This window comes from Hoplias malabaricus, chromosome 17, assembly GCF_029633855.1.
Source record: "Hoplias malabaricus isolate fHopMal1 chromosome 17, fHopMal1.hap1, whole genome shotgun sequence".
Taxonomy (NCBI): domain Eukaryota; kingdom Metazoa; phylum Chordata; class Actinopteri; order Characiformes; family Erythrinidae; genus Hoplias; species Hoplias malabaricus.
In genome coordinates, this window is record NC_089816.1 from 36,589,139 (window position 1) to 36,612,034 (window position 22,896).

Here is a 22,896-nt window from a genome sequence, read left to right on the forward strand (position 1 = left end):
CAGCAGGACATGCCTAGGGGGTAAATCCTGTCCCCACATATGGACACCCCCCAAAGTCAGGGGTGGGTTAAGAATGGGTTAAATATAAATATATGGCACAAGCCGCTGTGGACTCATGTGGACCTCATGGAGAGTTACTGCTCACTCAGCTGTGCAGCTCGTGCTTCACCCTGTGTCTGCCTCTCTGTGTCTGCACCTCTGGGTGCTCCAGTTTCTCAGGGGCTCTACAGTGAGGAAGTCCATAACCCTTCAATCAGCCAATCAATCAAACTTTATTTATATAGAAAGTCAAGTCAAACTGTTCAAAGTGCTTTAAAGTGATTTACCAAACACTAAAAATATGAGTTACATATATTTACAATAGTAAATATAAGGAAAATCACACTCAACACTATACACCGCTGTCCTGTTAAAAACGCGTATCTCACAAAGCAGGAACTTTACAGAAGGAAGAACCTTCTTAACTCTCAGTGGAAGTCAAAGTAAAAACATTGTATTTAGAGTAATTTTGGAGATTTTCTCTTGGTCGGTTTGTGGTGAGTTTTGCACACAGCTGCTGTGTTTAAATGACGTAGTAAACTAAACACCCACAGAGATACAAGGTTTATGATGCAATAAAGATTACTTGTGTTATTAAATTAAATATTAATTTGCAAAATATTTTAGTGAGAAAACACAGTGTAATATAAAATACGTTATTAGAACTCTAAGGTGTCCCTCTGTGAACTACTTTGGGATGGATGCTGACTGATTAGCTCACAAATCTAATCCTAAAGCTAGCTGTAATACTAGAAAGTTAAATAAAATGTAGCAATGAATGAAAGAATGAATGAATGAAAGAATGAATGAATGAATGAAGAATGAATTATGTGAGCAGCAGAAACTAATCAGAAGCTAATGTTAGCTAAGTAAATGTTAGCTAAGTAATTAAGGCAGGAATCTTTTCTGGCTTGTGATGTATAAAATAGCAATTTTCTGAATTTTCCGCTTTGGAAATCCCAGTGATTTAGTTTCTCTTGCTAGCTGTTTTATGATCATTCATCCTCTCATATCGCTGCTAATATTTATGGGAAAAAAATTTCGTCAAACTTTTGACTCTTTGCACCTGGATGTGCAGCAGTTCACACAAAATATAACTGTGACTGCAAAGCTACACACACCACTTTGGTAGAACGTGGACAAGCTGGTTCAGGATGGACATGGGCTCTGAGGGAGTTGGTTCACATGGTAACCATGTAGATTGTTAAGTTCTGTCAGACCCCAGAGATCAAAGAGGACTATGCATTATCCTATTTTAGCAGTAACTTTGATGCTAAAGGCCTCTTTACCTGCTCCTACCAGCTGAATGTTCATCATTCACTCAGATTCTCCCTGGGTTTGTGCTGTGTCTATCCCACACAGAACCGTGTGTCCCTCTCTGAAGGAGGACCAGGAGGGTTGTGAGCCTGAAGGTGACACACAGGAGTTCCCAAACTGCAGGCTTGTGGACGCCAGTGTCCAGAAGAATGTTTCCTTTGAGGGGAAGCTACTCACGCCAACCAGCTGGAGCTCAGGGTTCTCAGAAATGCTGTCACTGAGAGAACAGCTAAAGCAGGCGGAGGAGAAGGCAGAACAGGTGCAGAGGCAGGTAAGTTGGGACAGGTCAGTGGATAGGTGTAGGGAGACAGGTAAACTGGGACAGGTCAGTGGATAGGTGGAGGGGACAGGTAAACCGGTACAGGTCGGTGGATAGGTGTAGGGGGACAGGTAAACCGGCAGAGGTCAGTGGTCAGGTTGAGAGGGGCAGGTACACGGGGACAGGTCAGTGGATAGGTGGAGGGGGACAGGTAAACCGGGACAGGTCAGTGGATAGGTTGAGGGGGACAGGTATACGGGGACAGGTCAGTGGATAGGTGTAGGGGGACAGATAAACCGGCAGAGGTCGGTGGTCAAGTTGAGGGGGACAGGTAAACCAGGACAGGTCAGTGGATAGGTGGAGGGGGACTGGTAAACCGGGACAGGTCAGTGGATAGGTGTAGGGGGACAGGTAAACCGGCAGAGGTTGGTGGTCAGGTTGAGGGGGACAGGTAAATGGGGACAGGTCAGTGGATAGGTGGAGGGGGACAGGTAACCGGGACAGGTCAGTGGATAGGTTGAAGGGGAAAGGTAAACCGGGACAGGTCTGGGGATAGGTGGAGGGGGACAGGTAAATCAGGACAGATCAGTGGATAGGTGTAGGTGGACAGATAAACCGGCAGAGGTCGGCGGTCAGGTTGAGGGGGACAGGTAAACCGGGACAGGTCAGTGGATAGGTGGAGGGGGACTGGTAAACCGGGACAGGTCAGTGGATAGGTGTAGGGGGACAGGTAAACCGGCAGAGGTCGGTGGTCAGGTTGAGGGGGACAGGTAAACCGGGACAGGTCGGTGGTCAGGTTGAGGGGGACAGGTATACAGGGAAAGGTCAGTGGATAGGTGGAGGGGGACAGGTATACGGGGACAAGTCAGTGGATAGGTGGAGGGGGACAGGTAAACCGGCAGAGGTTGGTGGTCAGGTTGAGGGGGACAGGTATACGGGGAGAGGTCAGTGGATAGGTGGAGGGGGACAGGTGAACCGGGACAGGTCAGTGGATAGGTTGAGGGGGACAGGTAAACCGGGACAGGTCCGTGGATAGGTGGAGGGTGACAGGTAAATCAGGACATGTCGGTGGATAGGTGGAGGGGGACTGGTAAACCGGGACAGTTCCGTGGATAGGTGGAGGGGGACAGGTAAATCAGGACATGTCGGTGGATAGGTGTAGGGGGACAGGTAAACCGGGACAGGTCAGTGGATAGGTGGAGGGGGACTGGTAAACCGGGACAGGTCAGTGGATAGGTGTAGGGGGACGGGTAAACCGGCAGAGGTCGGTGGTCAGGTTGAGGGGGACAGGTATACGGGGACAGGTCAGTGGATAGGTGGAGGTGGACAGGTAAACCAGGACAGGTCAGTGGATAGGTGGAGGGGGACAGGTAAACCAGGACAGGTCAGTGGTCAGGTGGAGGGGGACTGGTAAACCGGGACAGGTCAGTGGATAGGTTCTGGGGGACAGGTAAACCGGGACAGGTCAGTGGATAGGTGGTGGGGGACAGGTAAACCAGGACATGTCGGTGAATAGGTGGAGAGGGACAGGTAAACTGGGACAGGTCAGTGGTCAGGTTGAGGGGGACAGGTAAACCAGGGGAGTTCACTACTCTGGTAGGGTGGGACACGTAAGCCAGGGCAGGTGTACATGCCGAAACAGGACAGCTGAGATAGGTGGATTGGAGCAGACCCTGCTGGGTCAGGTAAAATAGGGTAGGTAATCTGGGAAGGGTAGGATGGGACAGGTAGACAAGCAAGTAGAATTGAACAGGTGGGCTTGAAAAGGTAGAATGGGACCGACAGGATTGGACAGGTAGACCGGGGTGGGTAGGATGGGACAGGTAACCTGAGGCAGGTAGATGTGAGCAGTTATGAAAGGGTGAGTAGACTGGGGCAGGTAGGATGAGGTGCCTACACAGGGGTAGTTCTGCTGGACCAGGGTAGAACTGAGGAGATGGACTCTGGGTTCTAACGGGCTGCTCTGTGCCCCGGCAGTGCGACGGGGTGCGGATTGAACTGAGGGAGCTACAGAACCTGTTTGAGACCAGTCAGAAAGAGCGGGCGGAACTGGAGCTGGAGCTGCTGCGCTGCCGGGAAGAGCTGGACAGGCTCTCGGAGGAGAATGGGATTCAGGTGGAGGAGCATTTACAAACACCACCCCACACTATCGCCCTCCAACAACACCCCACTCTAATGCCCACTAACAAACACCACCCCACTCTAACTCCCACCAACAACACACCACTCTAACGCTCAAAACAAACACCACCCCACACTATGGCCCCCCCAACAACACCCCACTCTAACGCCCACTAACAAACACCACCCCACTCTAACTCCCACCAACAACACCCCACTCTAACGCCCACTAACAAACACCACCCCACTCTAACTCCCACCAACAACACCCCACTCTAACGCCCACTAACAAACACCACCCCACACTATGGCCCCCCAACAACACCCCACTCTAACGCCCGCCAACAAACAACACCCCACATTATCGCCCCCCAACAACACCCCACTCTAATGCCCACTAACAAACACCACCCCACACTATGGCCCCCCCAACAACACCCCACTCTAACACCCACTAACAAACACCACCCCACTCTAACTCCCACTAACAAACACCACCCCACTCTAACTCCCACCAACAACACCCCACTCTAACGCTCATAAACAAACACCACCCCACACTATGGCCCCCCCAACAACACCCCACTCTAAATCTCACCAACAACACCCCACATTAACGCCCATCAACAAACACAACTAGAATACTCTCTCTCTCCACTAGTTTCTGTCTGTCCCTCTGTGGGTCTCAATGTTATATTTCATCCATGTTCACTCCTCATATTCTCTTACACTTTCATCATTGTTCATGAGGTTATGTTTGTGTTGTTGCTCCACCCTCCATTCATTCCTTAATTTTGGGTTTTTCATCTTTTTCTCATCCCCTCATCCCTCCATCCTCTCAGTTCTCCTCTGAGCCCCCTGTTCTCTCGCTGCCGTTCTTAGGGCTGATAGTGATGGTGGCTTTGCTGTGGTGCTGCTGGTCCGAGCTGGGGTCCTGAGCACTCCGAGGTACCTGCTGAACATCTCCACTGCCACTGATCAGACCCATGTCTCCAGGCTCCACCCACAAATACTCCTAGACCCTCAACACCTACACACACCTCTCCACGGTGGAACACAGTTCTGCTTCTTAGTGAAACGTCTGAAACCTGCTTTGGTCCGAACCCCACGAGCCCCACAGCAGTGTTCTCCCCCTGTGTAAACAGCCCCTGTTCAGAACGCCCGCTTTCAGCACCTGTTCCTTTAAATGATAATGAGCCGCTCGCTGTTCACCCCGACCCCGAGCGCACAGCAGTGAGGAGCGAGGAGCAGAAGCTCTGGTTTTTAGCCGTTTTCACTCTGTTCTCTTTCTTCTCCGTCTTTACTCAGTGCTCTTATTTCTCCGCGCTCGTTGTGTCTGTTTTGCTGAGTTTAACTTCGTCTTTGTGCTCTCACATAAACACGGGTCCAGCGCTGTGATTGGACAGACTCAGACGAGGGGGCGGGGCCATTCTAAAGTCTCTGCACTTGATGTCAAAAGTGCAGCAGAATCAGAACGACTCGTTTTATCCCGTGTTTCTGACTCAGGCAGCGCACAGAAAACTGACTGGGGTCTTGTTTCACAGTGTGTGGGTTGGTGGGCTCCAGATCCACACTTTGATGTGAACAGGGACATACATTTAGTTTATATCCCACTGTACCCATTTTTTCTGTATATTATAATATATAACACATACTAAACTGCGCCTGATCTCTGACGTCCACTTGTAAATCTGCTTTGGAAGTTTGTGATAGGAGTCTTTAGAGGAGAGTTCATGTGTAAATGTATTTGTAATTAATTTATTAATTGTTTTTTGTGTTTTCTGTTGACAGATTTCACTGTGATATATGTGAATAATAATAATATCTTTCTCTTTTTGTTTCAGGAATGACCACAGAGTCCGTCTCTGGATGTCCTCTGTCCAGCAGCAGAGTCTTGTCCTCCTTGTTGAATTTAAAGCGCAGGGTTAAACTGTGGTCAGCTGAAAACTTGACCCATTAACCTGGTCATTTTAAAACGCTGATCTATTTCTCTACCTACCCTCCATCTTCCCTGGCATCTCTGGACCTGTTCCTGACCCTGAACGGCCCGAAGAGCCCAGCGTGAAGCAGTAGATTTAGCCGAGACATTGATGGAGACGAGGATGTGAGTCTCTCGCTGGCTCCATCTTTCAGCGAGAGGCTTGCCCTATGATCTCCACTTTAATGTCCACTCTATGTTTTATGAAGATTATTTATTTATTCACTCACTAATTTAACATAAATATTGTGTTGTATCTCTTGTTTCTTCAGTGACCTGTAAAGAAATGTAGACTAATATATTTTTAGAGGGAAAGGTCCTGGGTGTTTACTGCAGCTACGAATGAGCAGTGATGGACAGCAGTGACCAGCGCAGGGTGAAAGGGATTTTCCGTGTGATGCAGTAGGAGCACGGACCGTGTTTTCAATCAATTTAATCAGCATTTATTCAACACTATATTAACATACCTATAATTATATACATCACTCAGCTGTCCACTCACGGTCCACTCTCTGACCTCCACTGTCCACTCCGGTCACTCTGCAGTTCTGCACTTACACTCTGTAGTTCACCTGTGGCTGTTCTTCAATGGTCAGGACAGCCACGCTGAGGGGTTAAAAAAACACTGCTGTGTCTGATCCACTCTACACCAGCACAACACACACTAACACACCACCACCACGTCAGTGTCACTGCAGCGCTGAGAATGATCCACCACCACATCACACCTGCTCTGTGGGGGTCCTGAGCGCTGAGGAACAGGGTGAAAGAGGGGTGGGGGGTAACGAAGTATGCAGAGCAACAGATGGACTACAAAGTGATCAGAGTGGAGAGTGAATGTAGAAATGGGGAGGTGATTTTAATGTTCTGGCTGATTGGTGTGTGTGTGTGTGTGTGTGTGAACAAATGGTTTGCAGTTGTGGTGTGTTTGATCTTTTACTGTTTGTTTATGTGGAGTTTGTTCCTGGCATTAATCACAGAGACAGACCGGTTCTTATTCAGGAAACACAAACTAAATCATCCAATCAAATCTGATGGAGAAAGTCAGGCCCCGCCCACACTACTCCTCGCCCCTATCGTCCAGTTCCATCACATTCCAGAGGTCGTCTGTGACCGGTTTCTGTTTAATGACGACTGTAAAATGGATCAGAGACAGGCTCGTGCACAGCAGACTGACCCCTAGTGGTGCTCCAGCCCTTTTCTTCATTCATCAATATTTAAAAATAAAAATGTCCCTCTCTGTCATCAGAGCCCTCCAAAAGTGTGATATCTGATGGTCATTTATTTGCGTTCTTGTGACAATTCTGTCACGATGTGATCCGCGGCGCACACAAGCTCCCGCCCTGTGCCTCCCTCCACCTCCTCCTCCTTCAGTTAGCAGCACTCCTGCAGCGCCGAGCGCCAGGACAAACCACTGCTACACACTTCTCCTCTGACCCACAGCGTCAGACAGACCGGTAACGAGTGTCTGTGTAATCCCTGACGTTGTTTAGTTCAAAATGAACCACAACCAAAACACAAGTTTAATATGCTACTGCGCGTTTATTAATGAATAATGTTGGTGATGGGTTTCCTTTGATTTTGGCTGAAGCTCCTGCCTCAGAAATGTCCTGCACGTGATCAGAGACACAGCTTTGATAGTTTGAAGTATGAATTAAAATTAAATAAGAATTTTCAGCCTGGATCATTTGAGGGAAAGGCCCAGCGTGGTAAATATTGATCCAGTGAAGGTTAATCTGCCTGACGACACTGGTACGAAGGATGATTTGCTCGTGTGAGCAGCTTTACTTTTTAGCATTGGCTTTGTTTTTAGAGTTTGACCAGGTTTTAAAACACACAGATTGTTTCTTTAACCTGAAAACTGAATTTACACAAAATCTATCTAATTACTGGCCGACTAAAGGCATCATTTTAAAAGTAAAATCAGTGTTTCCTTCTTTTTTAGTGTAAACCCACAGACAATCCTCGGAATTACGGAGTTATTAGGGAAATAAATCCCTAATCAACAATGCGGCATTGGAGCTAACTCTTTTCTTAACTCCTGACTTTTATCGCTCCTGACTTTACTCATGGGACAATGCCCACAGGACGTTTCCCTCAGGACACTGCCCACAGGACGTTTCCCTCAGGACACTGCCCACAGGACGTTTCCCTCAGGACACTGCCCACAGGACGTTTCCTTCAGGACACTGCCCACAGGACATTTCCCTCAGGACACTGCCCACAGGACACTATGCACAGGACGTTTCCCTCAGGACACTGCCCACAGGACATTTCCCTCAGGACACTGCCCACAGAATGCTGCCCACAGGATGTTTCACTCAGGACACTGCCCACAGGACACTGCCACATGACTTTCCCACAGGACACTGCTCACAGTACGCTGCCCACAGGACACTGCCCACAGGACGTTTCCCACAGGACACTGCCCACAGGACGTTTCCTTCAGGACACTGCCCACAGGACGTTTCCCTCATGATGCTGCCCACAATACACTGCCCACAGATCACTGCCAACAGGACGTATCCCTCAGGACGCTGCCCACAGAACGCTGCCCACAGGACATTTCCCTCAGGACACTGCCCACAGGACATTTCCCTCAGGACACTGCCCACAGAACGCTACCCACAGGATGTTTCCCTCAGGACTCTGCCCACAGGACACTGCCAACAGGACGTTTCCCTCAAGACGCTGCCCACAGGACGTTTCCCTCAGGATGCTGCCCACAGAACACTGCCCACAGAACACTGCCCACAGGACGTTTCCCTCAGGAGACTGCCCACAGAATGCTACCCACAGGACGTTTCCCTCAGGACACTGCCCACAGAACGCTGCCCACAGGAAGTTTCATTCATGACACTGGCCACAGGACACTGCCACATGACTTTCCCACAGGACACTGCTCACAGTACGCTGCCCACAGGACACTGCCCACAGGACGTTTCCCACAGGACACTGCCCACAGGATGTTTCCTTCAGGACACTGCCAACAGGACGTATCCCTCAGGACGCTGCCCACAGAACGCTGCCCACCGGACATTTCCCTTAGGACACTACCCACAGGACATTTCCCTCAGGACACTGCCCACAGAATGCTACCCACAGGACGTTTCCCTCAGGACACTGCCCACAGTACACTGCCCACAGGACGTTTCCCTCAAGATGCTTCCCACAGGACGCTGCCCACAGGATGCTGCCAACAGGATGTTTCCCTCAGGACGCTGCCCACAGGACGTTTCCCTCAGGACACTGCCCACAGAACCCTGCCCACAGGAAGTTTCACTCATGACACTGCACACAGGACACTGCCACATGACTTTCCCACAGGACACTGCCAACAGGACGTTTCCCTCAGGACACTGCCCACAGAACGCTTTCCACAGGACGTTTCACTCAGGACACTGCCCACAGGACACTGCCACATGACTTTCCCACAGGACACAGCTCACATTACGCTGCCCACAGGATGTTTCTCAGGAGACACTGAATACAGGATGCTGCCCACCAGACACTGCTTACAGGACACTGTCGGCTGGATGTTTTTGCTCGGTGGACTCAGTCCAGCAGTGATACTGAGGGGTTTAAAAACTCCAGCAGCACTGCTGTGTCTGATCTACCCGCACCAGCACAACACACACTAAAGCCCCTCTCAGACATGGGCAAATTCTGAATATTTTGGGACATAATTCTCCAGACTATTCCGGAGTTAATATTTGAAAATGGCTTTTCACCACCATCTTAGTGTCACTTCACTGCACTGTGCACAGGACAAAACGCCAAGGCACATTGTTTGTCTCAGAACATTGGCCCAAACCCTGACATCTGACGTGGACGCGCCACTGCTGGTTCCAGGTCTGTGAACGGTGGGATGTTCTCTGAGCTGCATCTGTCTGTGGTCCTTTTCCGAGGGTCTGGGACGTCGTGAGGAGGGAATGTGGGGGCTGGGGTGTTCTGTTCTATTAGACATAGATATCTCAGTCTTCCTGTGTGTGTTTGGTATGTGTTTGTGTGAAGAGTGGCTGGTTTTAGTGAATAACTCAGACTTATATAAACCTCTCTGTGCCGTTGTGATGTTTGTACCAAGTTTTGAATTTTATATATTAATGTTTTATATTGAAAACCTAGGATTATTATCATGGAGATACTGTCATACAGTACGACAGAGTAGAACATAGCCGATATTTATATATTTTCACGTAATGAAGTATATGTGCTGCCTGCAGTTGAGTCCGAGTTGAAGGAGCTGCAGACGACACGGCGCCAAAGGCAAGCGTCTGAATACAGAGCAAACACCTTTTCATTTCTCATGATAAATATCTTAGAAATATGAAGAATATCATGATGAAATATTTTGCTCACAGTGTGATTTATTACTGAGAGGCAGCAGATATTTTACATTCTCTTATTTTTAAAGATGAGATGAGGGTCTTGGGTTTACGCATCGTCCCTGTCCTCAGGAGAGCGTGAGTTCAGTTCCTCTCCACCAGGGCCTCTCCACCAGTCTCTGCTGACCATGCTAGCGCAGGCGTCTGTGGGCTGATTTGAGCTGTGCAGTGCTGTGTTAGCGACAGATGATAAAGAAGAAGTGTGTCAGCCTTCTCACATCTCAGAGGAAACACTGAGGGGAGCTGAAGACGAAGAGAACTGAATGCAGTAGTTTACCCTGGCTCTTCCCGGCACTTTCCCTGTTCCTGAAAGTTCTTACTGTTCTGCGTGAACGTTTACAGCTCCTGCATTGTGCAAAAGTTAGAGACCACCCGAAATGTTTTAAGCTCCAGTTCAGGGTCTGGACGATGAAGAAGGAAGCACATTTCATCGGAAATGACACCAATGGGAGCATCGTTGTCTCCTCCCTCAACCTCCACCGCTGAAGTGTTCTTGAGCAAAGCTCCTAACCCCCAACTGCTACTTGGGCTCGGAGGTGGATGCCCGATGCTCCATGGATGTGTTCTCACTGCCACAGAGGGGTTACATTCATAGAACTCCTGTGCAATGACAATATAAACATGTTTCTGAGCAGCTCACATTAATCCAGTTTAGGCGGCCCACCTGGACCCCACCTCACTGGAAGCTAAATAAACATAGGGTGGTCTCTGAGTTTTACACAGCCCTGTTATGAGTAAATGGACAGTGTACAGTTGAACTGATCTCTTAGTGCTCAGACGTCTCTGTTGATTTGTGTTTTCTCAGTAACTAGGATTTGACAGATATGATTGGACGGTAGGTTTCGGGTCTGTGGTTTCAGTTGTTTGTGTGTAACCTGTAAACTCGACTTTCTTTAAGCTGCATGTCATTCACTAACATTCCGATGCTAATGGTGGATTTCTCAGTGTAAGCTGATGGAGTTTTCACAGCGTTGCTGTTGTGCTGTCTTTAGGAGCCGTGGGGTTAATGTGCTTATTTTGTAACTTGGAGGTATATTTTGTACTGTAAATGTTTTGACAATAAATAAATAAACATACAAACAAAAAATTCCTGTTGAGTCATAAATCGGTAAAAAATCAATACACAAAATAGAGGTGGCATTGACTCCACCTCTAGCCCCACCTTTTCTTTTGCATCGACAGACTGGCGGTGATGAGGCCAACCCCAGTGGTGTCATCAGCAAACTTCATGATCTTCACAGACGGTTCCTTGTAGACAAAGTCAATATTAGCGAGGCTGGAGAGAAGGCGTGAGAGCACAGCCTTGAGAGAACTCAGACTGTATTCATGACCTCAGTTCTAACTAGATTTAATGATGTCAGTAATCTTAAGCACAATTTATGCTTCTACATCAGACCTATGATGTAGGTAATGTGCCAACCCAAACCCTATGCTGTAGTGAAATGCACACCTCTCCTGATGCGTACGACCACGACGATGTGATTGGTCCACAGTCTGACGAACACGTTGAACCGAGAAAGTCCAGAAAAATTAAACTCTTCTTCTCCATACGAGAGAGAATGCAGACAGCAGCACATTCACCACCGAGACTTCCTCATACATCGGTGTGGAAGACACAGGACGAATAAAAAGCCAGACAAAGGACAAATAGGAACAACTCCTACAAACAATCACGGGAAAAGGGTACCGGCTTTGTATTTGTTTCTTTCCTGGTGCTGCATGTAAACTATGCTCTGTCCCAAATAGTGCCCTACTCCCTACGTAGTGCACATTAAAGATTTATAACACTACTGCACCACTACATTGTGCACTACTTATTTTGGAGGAAGATGTTTGAGATTCAGACGTTGTGTGGTGGTGGTGTTACTGCAGAGTGACACAGACACTAATGCAGAAGTATAACTGCTCAGAACAACGTAGGGCTCTTGAGGAGTCTATGGCGCAGTCTCTGTGTCGAGTCAATGCAGCAGGAGAAGCTTTTAGAATTCAGTGAGTCTCTTCACAGTTTTGCAGCTTTGTGAGTACAGTACAGATACTAAAGAATCAAGAGTATGGGCCCTTTAACATGTGGGATCTTACCTCTGACACACATGTGTGTTTATTCTCTGCTTCAGTCTATTAATACATTTACGGAGCAGTAATTTAATACACACTCTCACACACTGTTATTTCAAGTGACTGACCGCTGCCTTCAGGATGAGTCTCCTCTTTAAACGCATCATATTCCCTCCTGGAGTGCCTCGGTGTGTGTGTGTGTGTGTGTGTACATCAGTGTCTATTAGTGGTTCATTAGCTAGGAAAGTGCTCAGTCACTTTGTAAATAAAGGCACCAGTCACTTCATTATAATCTAATTATATCTTAGAGTTTCTGAGAGTCTCTTTTTTCCACCATGGTTTTACACCAAGAAGAAACACTTCTCAGTGCAGAATGAACTGTTCCAACAACATACACCAGCTCTCAGAGCTCTGCCAGCACTTCATTCATCACTGTGGGTCAAGAGCCTTCCCTGAGTACAAGACAGGAACACACTGATACACTCACCTCTGTGAGGAAACCCACGCAGACACAGGGAGAACACACCACACTCCTCACAGACAGTCACCCGGAGGAAATCCACGCAGACACAGGGAGAACACACCACACTCCTCACAGACAGTCACCCGGAGGTAACCCACGCAGACACAGAGAGAACACACCACACTCCTCACAGACAGTCACCCGGAGGAAATCCACGCAGACACAGGGAGAACACACCACACTCCTCACAGACAGTCACCCGGAGGTAACCCACGCAGACACAGAGAGAACACACCACACTCCTCACAGACAGTCACCCGGAGGAAACCCACGCAGACATAGGGAGAACACACCACACTCCTCACAGACAGTCACCCGGAGGAAACCCACGCAGACACAGGGAGAACACACCACACTCCTCACAGACAGTGACATGAGAGGATTGAACCCACAACCTCTGAACTCTGAAATGAGGCAGTGACACCATGTGTTACACAACTGTGGTGAAGTAAATTAATAATGAATTATATCAATTACATAACATCAACATATGCAAAACTAATACTGATTTCATTATTATATCCCAGTATAAATAAATACATGTTTATCTGAATACACTGTGTTGAGATCTGAATACACTGTGACAGGCCTGACCTGTGTCCAGCTCTATAACAATGTTATAAAGTCATTTTCTGATGATGCCTGTGTGATATATTTTTTGTATCCCTTCACTATCCTCCGCTGTGAGGTCTCAGACTGAGATCTCAGACTCACTTTTGTATGTTAGAGCTATGATGAGCAGTCTGTTTATTTCTGGAGAAATTCAGCTGGTCATACGCTCATGTTACAGTTGACCCCTGAGTAAATTGGGATCAGGTCTTGTCTCATCACTTCTTCTTTAATCTGCTTAGAATTTTTGAGCTTTTGCGATGGTAACAGGGTGAGCACAGAAGCCCAGGCATCTCTCCTGGGGTATTCTCAGGCCAGCTGAAATGTATAATCTGTCCAGTGAGTTTCCTTGTCTCTCTTGAAGAGGTGTATCTCATTCTTATAAGATTCCCAGACCAACTTTGCTGGCTTCTCTCAATACAAAAGAGCAGCGATCTATCTCTATAGTGTCTCCTTAGTATCTCTGTAATTCCACATTAATATCTCTGTAGTGTCTCCTTAGTATCTGTAATTCCACACTAATATCTCTGTAGTGTCTCCTTAGTATCTCTGTAATTCCACACTAATATCTCTGTAGTGTCTCCTTAGTGTCTCTGTAATTTCACCTTAATATCTCAGTAGTGTCTCCTTAGTATCTCTGTAATTTCACTTTAATATCTCTGTAGTTCTACTTTAATATCTCTGTATTTTCTCCATAGTATCTCTGTAATTTCACATTAATATCTCTGAAGTGTCTCCATAGTATCTCTGACGTTCCACCTTAATATCTCTGTAATTTCACATTAATATCTCTGTAGTGTCTCCTTAGTATCTCTGTAATTCCACATTACATTAATATCTCTGTAGTGTCTCCTTAGTATCTCTGTAATTCCACATTAATATCTCTGTAGTGTCTCCTTAGTGTCTCTGTAATTCTACATTAATATCTCTGTAGTGTCTCCTTAGTATCTCTGTAATTCCACATTAATATCTCTGTAGTGTCTCCTTAATATCTCTGTAATTCCACATTAATATCTCTGTAGTGTCTCCTTAGTATCTCTGTAATTCCACATTAATATCTCTGTAGTGTCTCCTTAGTATCTCTGTAATTCCACATTAATATCTCTGTAGTGTCTCGTTAATATCTCTGTAGTGTCCCCTTAGTATCTCTGAAGTTCCACATTAATATCTCTGTAGTGTCTCCTTAATATCTCTGTAGTGTCCCCTTAGTATCTCTGAAGTTCCACATTAATATCTCTGTAGTGTCTCGTTAATATCTCTGAAGTTCCAGCTTAATATCTCTGAAGTTCCACATTAATATCTCTGTACTTCTACCTTAATATCTCCGTATTTTCTCCATAGTGTCTCTGTAATTTTACGTTAATATCTCTGTAGTTCTACTTTAATATCTCTGTAGTTTCTCAATAGTGTCTCTGTAATTTTACCTTAATATCTCTGTAGTTTCTCCTTAGTATCTCTGTAATTCCACCTTAAAATCTCTGTAGTGTCTCCTTAGTGTCTCTTTAATTCCACATTAATATCTCTGTAGTTTCTCCATAGTGTCTCTGTAATTTCACTTTAATATCTCTGTAGTTTATTCTTAGTATCTCTGTAATTCCACCTTAATATATCTGTAGTGTCTCATTAGTATCTCTGTAATTCCACCTTAAAATCTCTGTAGTGTCTCCTTAGTATCTCTGTAATTCCACATTAGTGTCTCTGTAGTGTCTCCTTAGTATCTCTGTAATTCCACCTTAATATATATGTAGTGTCTCATTAGTGTCTCTGTAATTCCACATTATAATCTCTGTAGTGTCTCCTTAGTGTCTCTGTAATTTCACCTTAATATCTCTGTAGTTTCTCCTTAGTATCTCTGTAATTCCATCTTAATATCTCTGTAGTGTCTCCTTAGTGTCTCTGTAATTTCACCTTAATATCTCTGTAGTGTCTCCTTAGTATTTCTGTAATTCTACATTAATATCTCTGTAGTTTCTCCTTAGTGTCTCTGTAATTCCACATTAATATTTCTGTAGTGTCTCCTTAGTATATCTGTAATTTCACATTAATATCTCTGTAGTGTCTCATTAGTGTCTCTGTAATTTCACCTTAATACCTCTGTAGTGTCTCCTTACTATCTCTGTAATGTCACCTTAATATCTCTGTAGTGTTTCCTTAGAATCTCTGTAATTCCACCTTAATATCTCTGTAGTGTCTCCTTAGTGTCTCTGTAATTTCACCTTAATATCTCTGTAGTTTCTCCTTAGTATCTCTGTTTTTTCACCTTAATATCTCTGTAGTGTCTCTGTAATTTCACCTTAATATCTCTGTAGTGTCTCCTTAGTGTCTCTGTAATTTCACCTTAATATCTCTGTAGTGTCTCCTTAGTATCTCTATAATTCCACCTTAATATCTCTGTAGTGTCTCCTTAGTGTCTCTGTAATTTCACCTTAATATCTCTATAGTGTCTCCTTAGTATCTCTGTTTTTTCACATTAATATCTCTGTAGTGTTTCCTAGCATCTCTGTAATTCCACCTTAATATCTCTGTAGTGTCTCCATAGTCTCCCCGTAGTTCCACCTTAATATCTCTGTAATTCCACATTAATATCTCTGTAATTCCACATTAATATCTCTGTAGTTTCTCCTTAATATCTCTGTAATACCACCTCAATATCTATGTGCAGTTCAGTTGTAAAGTTTTTAAAGTTTTAATGTGGTTTTGAAGGTGGTGATCGTTAGAGCAATCCCCAGCATGCTGCGTCACTTTCTTTTTTAGAACCACTTGTTTCAGTCTGATGAGCTCATACTACAGCCCCCAGCCCCCACCCCAGTGCCCCCACAGCCCTCCCACACACACACACACACACACACACACACACACACACACACAGCTCCCCTATCCATTTCAGACAGAAATAAAGTAAATTGTCATGCAGCTGCTCCGACCAATGGCTGCTCCTGGCATGTTCCTGACCAATGGGGGGAGTGTGTTCATGTCTCCTGTGAGGAGGATGACAGAGGAATTCCTGCAGTTTGACGGGGCAGGGGTGCCAGGACTTATAAACCAGCCCAGCTCTACTGCCCCCATTCCCACACGCACGCACACACACACACACACTTAGAGTCTCACACACACAGTGAGTCACACACTGAGAGAGAGACAGGAGGATTCTCCAGACTGAGGCTCTACAGCACAAGTCCATTAGGAAGAAGCGACGACTTTTGACAAGAGGCTGTCAATTAAAAACTCGGGTGGTCCGCCGGACCCTTCCCTCCAGCGCCGCTGAGACAAGAGTTTCCAATTTTACAAACAGGTTCGAAATCTCCACGGCTTTTTTAACCTCGTCAAAGTTTTGGCCTGTTCCAGTGCCTCACGCCCCCTCGCAAAACCCACACAGCACCTGCAGCACAGCCCAGGTATAAAACACACACCTTCGCCGGTGGAAAGATGACAAGCCACAGGACCCCGCTGGACGAGCAGCTGCCCCAGTACCACCAGGCCACCGACCTGGGGGGGGAAGAAGAGGACGACGAGATGCCAGCCACCGAGAAAGAGCTGGCGGAGGATGCGCCCTGGAAGAAAATCCAGCAGAACACCTTCACCAGGTGGTGCAACGAGCACCTGAAGTGCATCAACAAGAACATCACGGACCTGCAGAGGGACCTGAGCGACGGCCTGAAGCTCATCGCCCTGCTGGAGGTGCTCAGCCAGAAGAAAATGTACAGGAAGCACCACGTCAGGCCCAACTTCAGGCAGATGAAGCTGGAAAATGTGTCCGTGGCGCTGGAGTTTCTGGATCGGGAGAGGATCAAACTGGTGTCGATCGGTGAGTGGCCATCTTCTGACCTGTTTACAGTAAAAGGCTCTGGGGTGGTTCTTTAACACGTAAAGAAGCTTAATGTTTACTAAATTAAACTGGGGTCAGACTCAGCTGTGATCAGCCGGGTTCCGCAAGTGAAATCCCATTGATTTTAATGGAATTGGATGAATCAGTGCAGCAGTTTTCCAGGATAAACACACAATGCCAGGGATCATTTTCTTCAGTGAGCACTGACACAGGAATCCTCCACCCGGAGTGTGTTTGTGTGTGTAAATATATAATGTGTTATTCTTACTGGCTATAGTCGGTGAGCGTCACAAGCTCTAGCCAAAATTCAAAAATACATACATCAATCAGCAACAACATTACAACCACCGCCTGGTTTCTATACTCAATTTATAACATGTTCATTGAGGGTATCCATGCACACTCCAGCGCTACAGTTCCAGACTGTAGTGTGTAACTATGGTAACTATGGACTATGGTTTGGAACTGTAGGACTACACAGTGGTCAGTGGAGCTGAGAGTGGACAGTGTTTTAATGTTATGGCTGATCAGGGTGCAGTCGCTGCCAGATTTGTGTCACCATGATGTTCTTTTACTGTGAAACATGAAAACTTTCCTGACCCTCTGCGGTTAGTAAATGACCCTCTGTCAACAGCAGCTAAAACTTCCACCACAGAACGTTGTGTTCAGGTTCTAAAGAGCAGATCAGACAAGGCCCGAGTCTCTTCACACTTCACTGGAGGGTCCAGTGTTATACTATTAGCAACAGCTTTTTGTCTTGAGATGCCTTTAAATGTTTGGGGCAGTGTCTCAGCTAAAGTTCAGAGCCAGTCTTTGGAAACCTTTTAGGTTTAGTTTTCGTCATTTGTCTTTTCTGAAAAAGGTAACGTCTCTCTTCGGTCTAAAGTGGTGTTTACGGCGGAGGACGTGGGCTGAGGAGGTGTAGAAGGCGGGGGAACCCTGTTTCATGGCATTGTTCCAACGAGCCTTTTTTGGGAGCTTTTATTTTTAAGCGATGAGACAAAACAACTGGTGTAAAGAGAACTTTCCAGAGACCCACAGGTCACACAGGTCACGCACTTTAGCGCAGGAGCTGGACTTGTCCGAGAAGGTTGGGGCTATTATCTTAGGGTTTTTCAGGGGTAGGAGTGTGTCCCAGTGGCCGGGACACGTCTGTGATTTATGGAGATGGACGGGATCCACCCGCAGGCACTGAGAAAACAGCAGCTGTTGTGGTTGATGGCATGCGGGGTTTGGTTTCTCTCTCGAAAGTTCCTGTCTGTGTCCTGGACAGAGCTGAATAAGGAGCTGCCGATGGTAAAGAGCCTGATCTTCTTGACTTCAGGATGGTTTTAATGATCCCCACCGTTAACAGGACGTCGTCAGGAATGGAACTCTAGATATGGTCTGAATGGCCTTGATCCATCGCAGAGGAAAGAAAAGTCAAAAAGAGATCTCCTTAATATCTCTGTAGCTTCTGTTAGAGAGAAATAAGATCAGACGAAAAAACTCCTGCTGCTCAAACGTGTCTCCTGTGATATAGACCTCTGTAAACTCACAGGTGTCTCCCCTTGAGTTTCAGTGGAGATCTCAGTTAAATCACAAACTCTGCTCAGATGAACACAACCCTACTCTCTCCTACTATCTCTCTCATGTCTCACATCTCCTTTTTCTCGTTTCCTTTCTCCTAAGGAATTTTAAGAGCATCACCATTAAATCTTCTGAGACATTACAGAGCAACCTATGAGCAATAAACCTTTCCTCTGAGACTTCTGTTGCTCTGTTCCTCAGGAAACACACCTGGACTCTAAAGAGCAGAACAAAAATAAAATAGACGATGTGGACCCCTCTGCTGTTCTGTTTGTCATGAAACGTGCCTGGGTTTGAACAAGGGTTTATTGAAACACAGGAGGACTGTGCTGTTGGGGACACAGTGACCTGTAGAGTGGGTGGATAATGACACTTTATTATCAGTCGATTGGCACATGGCAGTTATTGGAGGACAAGTCATGGGGGTGAAATATCTGCTCTCAGATACTCAGTGGACGCTTAAAATAGCCTGGCTCTGGGAGTGCACACACACGTGTGTGTGTGTGTGTGTGTGTGTGTCTGAAGGTCAAACTCTTGGAGCATAACTCTGTGCGGAAAAGCCGAGAGGTCAGGAATGTGTTTGGTTCCTGCCGCAGAGGCGAGGGTGCCTTGGAGGGGTCGCAGTGACGTGGTAGAAATGTTTCAGCCGTTAGCTCACGGTCTCAGAGCCGCAGACGCCTGGGTGTGATTTCATTAGTGTGTTTCACTCTTAGAGAGGTCAGGGTAAACATCTTAGAGACCTGCGGTAATGGAAGGACTCTGGAAGTTTACCGGACATGATCCCTCCCTGGATAAATACCCCACAGCCCTCTGCTGTTATCAGTCGTTGATTTTCCAGAGCTACAGCCAGAGTTGTGGTCGTTAGCAGAGACATTTCAAGCGTGACTGTGTCTCTGAGTGTGTGTGTGTGTGTGTGTGTGTGAGTGTTCCAGACTCACTCCTGTCTGTGACATTAATGTGGTTCCAGATATAGTCACAGATCTTTGTTTTATTATGAGACAGTGTCACAACACACACCCTTGTACCCGACACTGACAGGACTATGGAACCCTGAGGGTGCACTTCACAGAACGTAGGGCATCACACAGGGAACCGTTCCAAAGTAAACGAGATATAGATCAGTTTCACTGCTTCTGAAAAATTCACTGCTGTCCGACCTGTCGGGTGGACGCCCTGTACCACTGAGTCCTGAGGCAGAGAACAGGACGAGACATGTGTCTATCCTTTATTAGCTTTTTTATTGAATTGGATAAGCGGTTACAGATAATGAATGAACGAATGTATGAATGAGACTATTTCAGGAGTTACATGCCGTTAACCAGACTATATCTCCAACAGCAGTGAGACTGAGTGGGTAACACAAACAGGAGAGAGACCGACCACAGTGAGACCGAGTGGGTAACACAGACATGAGAGAGACCGACCACAGTGAGACTGAGTGGGTAACACAGACAGGAGAGAGACCGACCACAGTGAGACTGAGTGGGTAACACAGACATGAGAGAGACCAACCACAGTGAGACTGAGTGGGTAACACAGACAGGAGAGAGACCGACCACAGTGAGACAATGAGACAGAGCAGAGGATCTTTGGTTCTGGAGGTGGTAGACATGTGTCTATCCTTTATTAGCTTTTTTATTGAATTGGATAAGCGGTTACAGATAATGAATGAACGAATGTATGAATGAGACTATTTCAGGAGTTACATGCCGTTAACCAGACTATATCTCCAACAGCAGTGAGACTGAGTGGGTAACACAGACAGGAGAGAGACCGACCACAGTGAGACTGAGTGGGTAACACAGACAGGAGAGAGACCGACCACAGTGAGACCGAGTGGGTAACACAGACAGGAGAGAGACCGACCACAGTGAGACTGAGTGGGTAACACAGACAGGAGAGAGACCGACCACAGTGAGACTGAGTGGGTAACACAGACAGGAGAGAGACCGACCACAGTGAGACTGAGTGGGTAACACAGACAGGAGAGAGACCGACCACAGTGAGACCGAGTGGGTAACACAGACAGGAGAGAGACCGACCACAGTGAGACTGAGTGGGTAACACAGACAGGAGAGAGACCGACCACAGTGAGACCGAGTGGGTAACACAGACATGAGAGAGACCAACCACAGTGAGACTGAGTGGGTAACACAGACAGGAGAGAGACCGACCACAGTGAGACAATGAGACAGAGCAGAGGATCTTTGGTTCTGGAGGTGGTAGACATGTGTCTATCCTTTATTAGCTTTTTTATTGAATTGGATAAGCGGTTACAGATAATGAATGAACGAATGTATGAATGAGACTATTTCAGGAGTTACATGCCGTTAACCAGACTATATCTCCAACAGCAGTGAGACTGAGTGGGTAACACAGACAGGAGAGAGACCGACCACAGTGAGACTGAGTGGGTAACACAGACAGGAGAGAGACCGACCACAGTGAGACCGAGTGGGTAACACAGACAGGAGAGAGACCGACCACAGTGAGACTGAGTGGGTAACACAGACAGGAGAGAGACCGACCACAGTGAGACTGAGTGGGTAACACAGACAGGAGAGAGACCGACCACAGTGAGACTGAGTGGGTAACACAGACAGGAGAGAGACCGACCACAGTGAGACTGAGTGGGTAACACAGACAGGAGAGAGACCGACCACAGTGAGACCGAGTGGGTAACACAGACAGGAGAGAGACCGACCACAGTGAGACTGAGTGGGTAACACAGACAGGAGAGAGACCGACCACAGTGAGACTGAGTGGGTAACACAGACAGGAGAGAGACCGACCACAGTGAGACCGAGTGGGTAACACAGACAGGAGAGAGACCGACCACAGTGAGACCGAGTGGGTAACACAGACAGGAGAGAGACCGACCACAGTGAGACTGAGTGGGTAACACAGACAGGAGAGAGACCGACCACAGTGAGACTGAGTGGGTAACACAGACATGAGAGAGACCGACCACAGTGAGACTGAGTGGGTAACACAGACAGGAGAGAGACCGACCACAGTGAGACAATGAGACAGAGCAGAGGATCTTTGGTTCTGGAGGTGGTTTTGAATGGTCTATAGGGGGCGCTGTTAAACACTGCACACATTACTACACATATTACACACATATTAAACACACACTAAGTTAACTACATATAACTAAATAAATATCACATAACAACAAACAATCCATAATTCATTCATTCATTCGTTTATTCATGTATCATCTGTCAGCACTTCTTCATGGTCAGGGTAGCGGTGCGTCCACACGGGGGCAAGGAGCCAGTCCGTCTCAGCGCTGCTCACCAATCAGCTCAATTAAGCTCTGTTTGAGTTCAGAGATTTTGTTTCAGATCTAGAACACATCACAGTTTAGAATCTGACTGTGGTTCCACACCAGCCTGGTTCTGTCCCAGTTCTCACTGTGTCTTCTGTCCACAGACAGCAAAGCCATTGTGGATGGGAACCTGAAGCTCATCCTGGGAATGATCTGGACGCTCATCCTGCACTACTCCATCTCCATGCCCATGTGGGACGATGAGGATGAGGATGAGGAGAAGAAGAAACTGACCCCGAAACAGCGCCTCCTGGGCTGGATCCAGAACAAAGTCCCTCAGCTGCCCATCAACAACTTCAACCGCGACTGGAGGGACGGCAAGGCACTGGGGGCGCTGGTGGACAACTGTGCTCCAGGTGTGTGCTGCTGTTCCTAAAGTGTGTGTGTGGGGGGGGTTCCTCAATCTCATCTCCACTTGTTTCTCACTCTGATCTATATCTGTTTCTCACCCCTATCTTTTTCTGTGTCTCCAACTCATCTCCATCTGTTTCTCACACTGATCTCTATCTGTTTCTCACCCTGATCTCCTTCTATGTCTTCATCTCATCTCCATCTGTTTTTCCAACTCCTCTCCATCTGTTTCTCACCCTGGTCTCTACCTGTTTCTCTACCTGTGAGTGTGGTCTGAGGTGCTCTAAGAGATGGAGTTAGCCTCTGTCTCTCTTTGTGGGGGGGGTGACCTTCCACCCCGTATCATGGTGCCAGTCAGGTCAGGCATCTCTCAGCTGATGTGATGGACCTGGGCAGTCGCCGCTCTCCTTCACTGTGTAGAACTGTCCGGTGTCACTGCAGTAGCTGCAGTGTGAAAAGACACAGTGGTGGACATCGTGTGTCTCAGTGTTGGGGGCATTGTGTGTGAGGGGAAGTTCAGCTAAAGGCTA

At 46.9% G+C, this 22,896-nt stretch overlaps 2 protein-coding genes across 10 annotated transcripts in view; both read left to right on the top strand.

The window, feature by feature from the left end:
- The window catches only part of ccdc136a (coiled-coil domain containing 136a), a 35,021-nt gene extending 27,236 nt beyond the window's left edge, over nucleotides 1-7,785 (top strand). For 3 of the 5 annotated variants that reach the window (XM_066649209.1, XM_066649212.1, XM_066649211.1), the window contains 4 exons: nucleotides 1,402-1,627; nucleotides 3,593-3,730; nucleotides 4,579-4,684; nucleotides 5,581-7,785. In XM_066649209.1, the coding sequence (XP_066505306.1) occupies nucleotides 1,402-1,627; nucleotides 3,593-3,730; nucleotides 4,579-4,674 (460 nt within the window). In that variant the 3' untranslated portion in view covers nucleotides 4,675-4,684; nucleotides 5,581-7,785. The remainder of the gene's footprint in view (nucleotides 1-1,401; nucleotides 1,628-3,592; nucleotides 3,731-4,578; nucleotides 4,685-5,580) is intronic. The other 2 variants (XR_010795953.1, XM_066649213.1) reach the window with 2 other exon arrangements.
- An 8,927-nt stretch (nucleotides 7,786-16,712) lies between these two features.
- The window catches only part of flnca (filamin C, gamma a (actin binding protein 280)), a 39,389-nt gene continuing 33,205 nt past the window's right edge, over nucleotides 16,713-22,896 (top strand). For all 5 annotated transcript variants that reach the window (XM_066648453.1, XM_066648452.1, XM_066648455.1 and 2 more), the window contains exons 1-2: nucleotides 16,713-17,091; nucleotides 22,120-22,371. In XM_066648453.1, coding sequence (XP_066504550.1) covers nucleotides 16,713-17,091; nucleotides 22,120-22,371 — 631 coding nt within the window. The remainder of the gene's footprint in view (nucleotides 17,092-22,119; nucleotides 22,372-22,896) is intronic.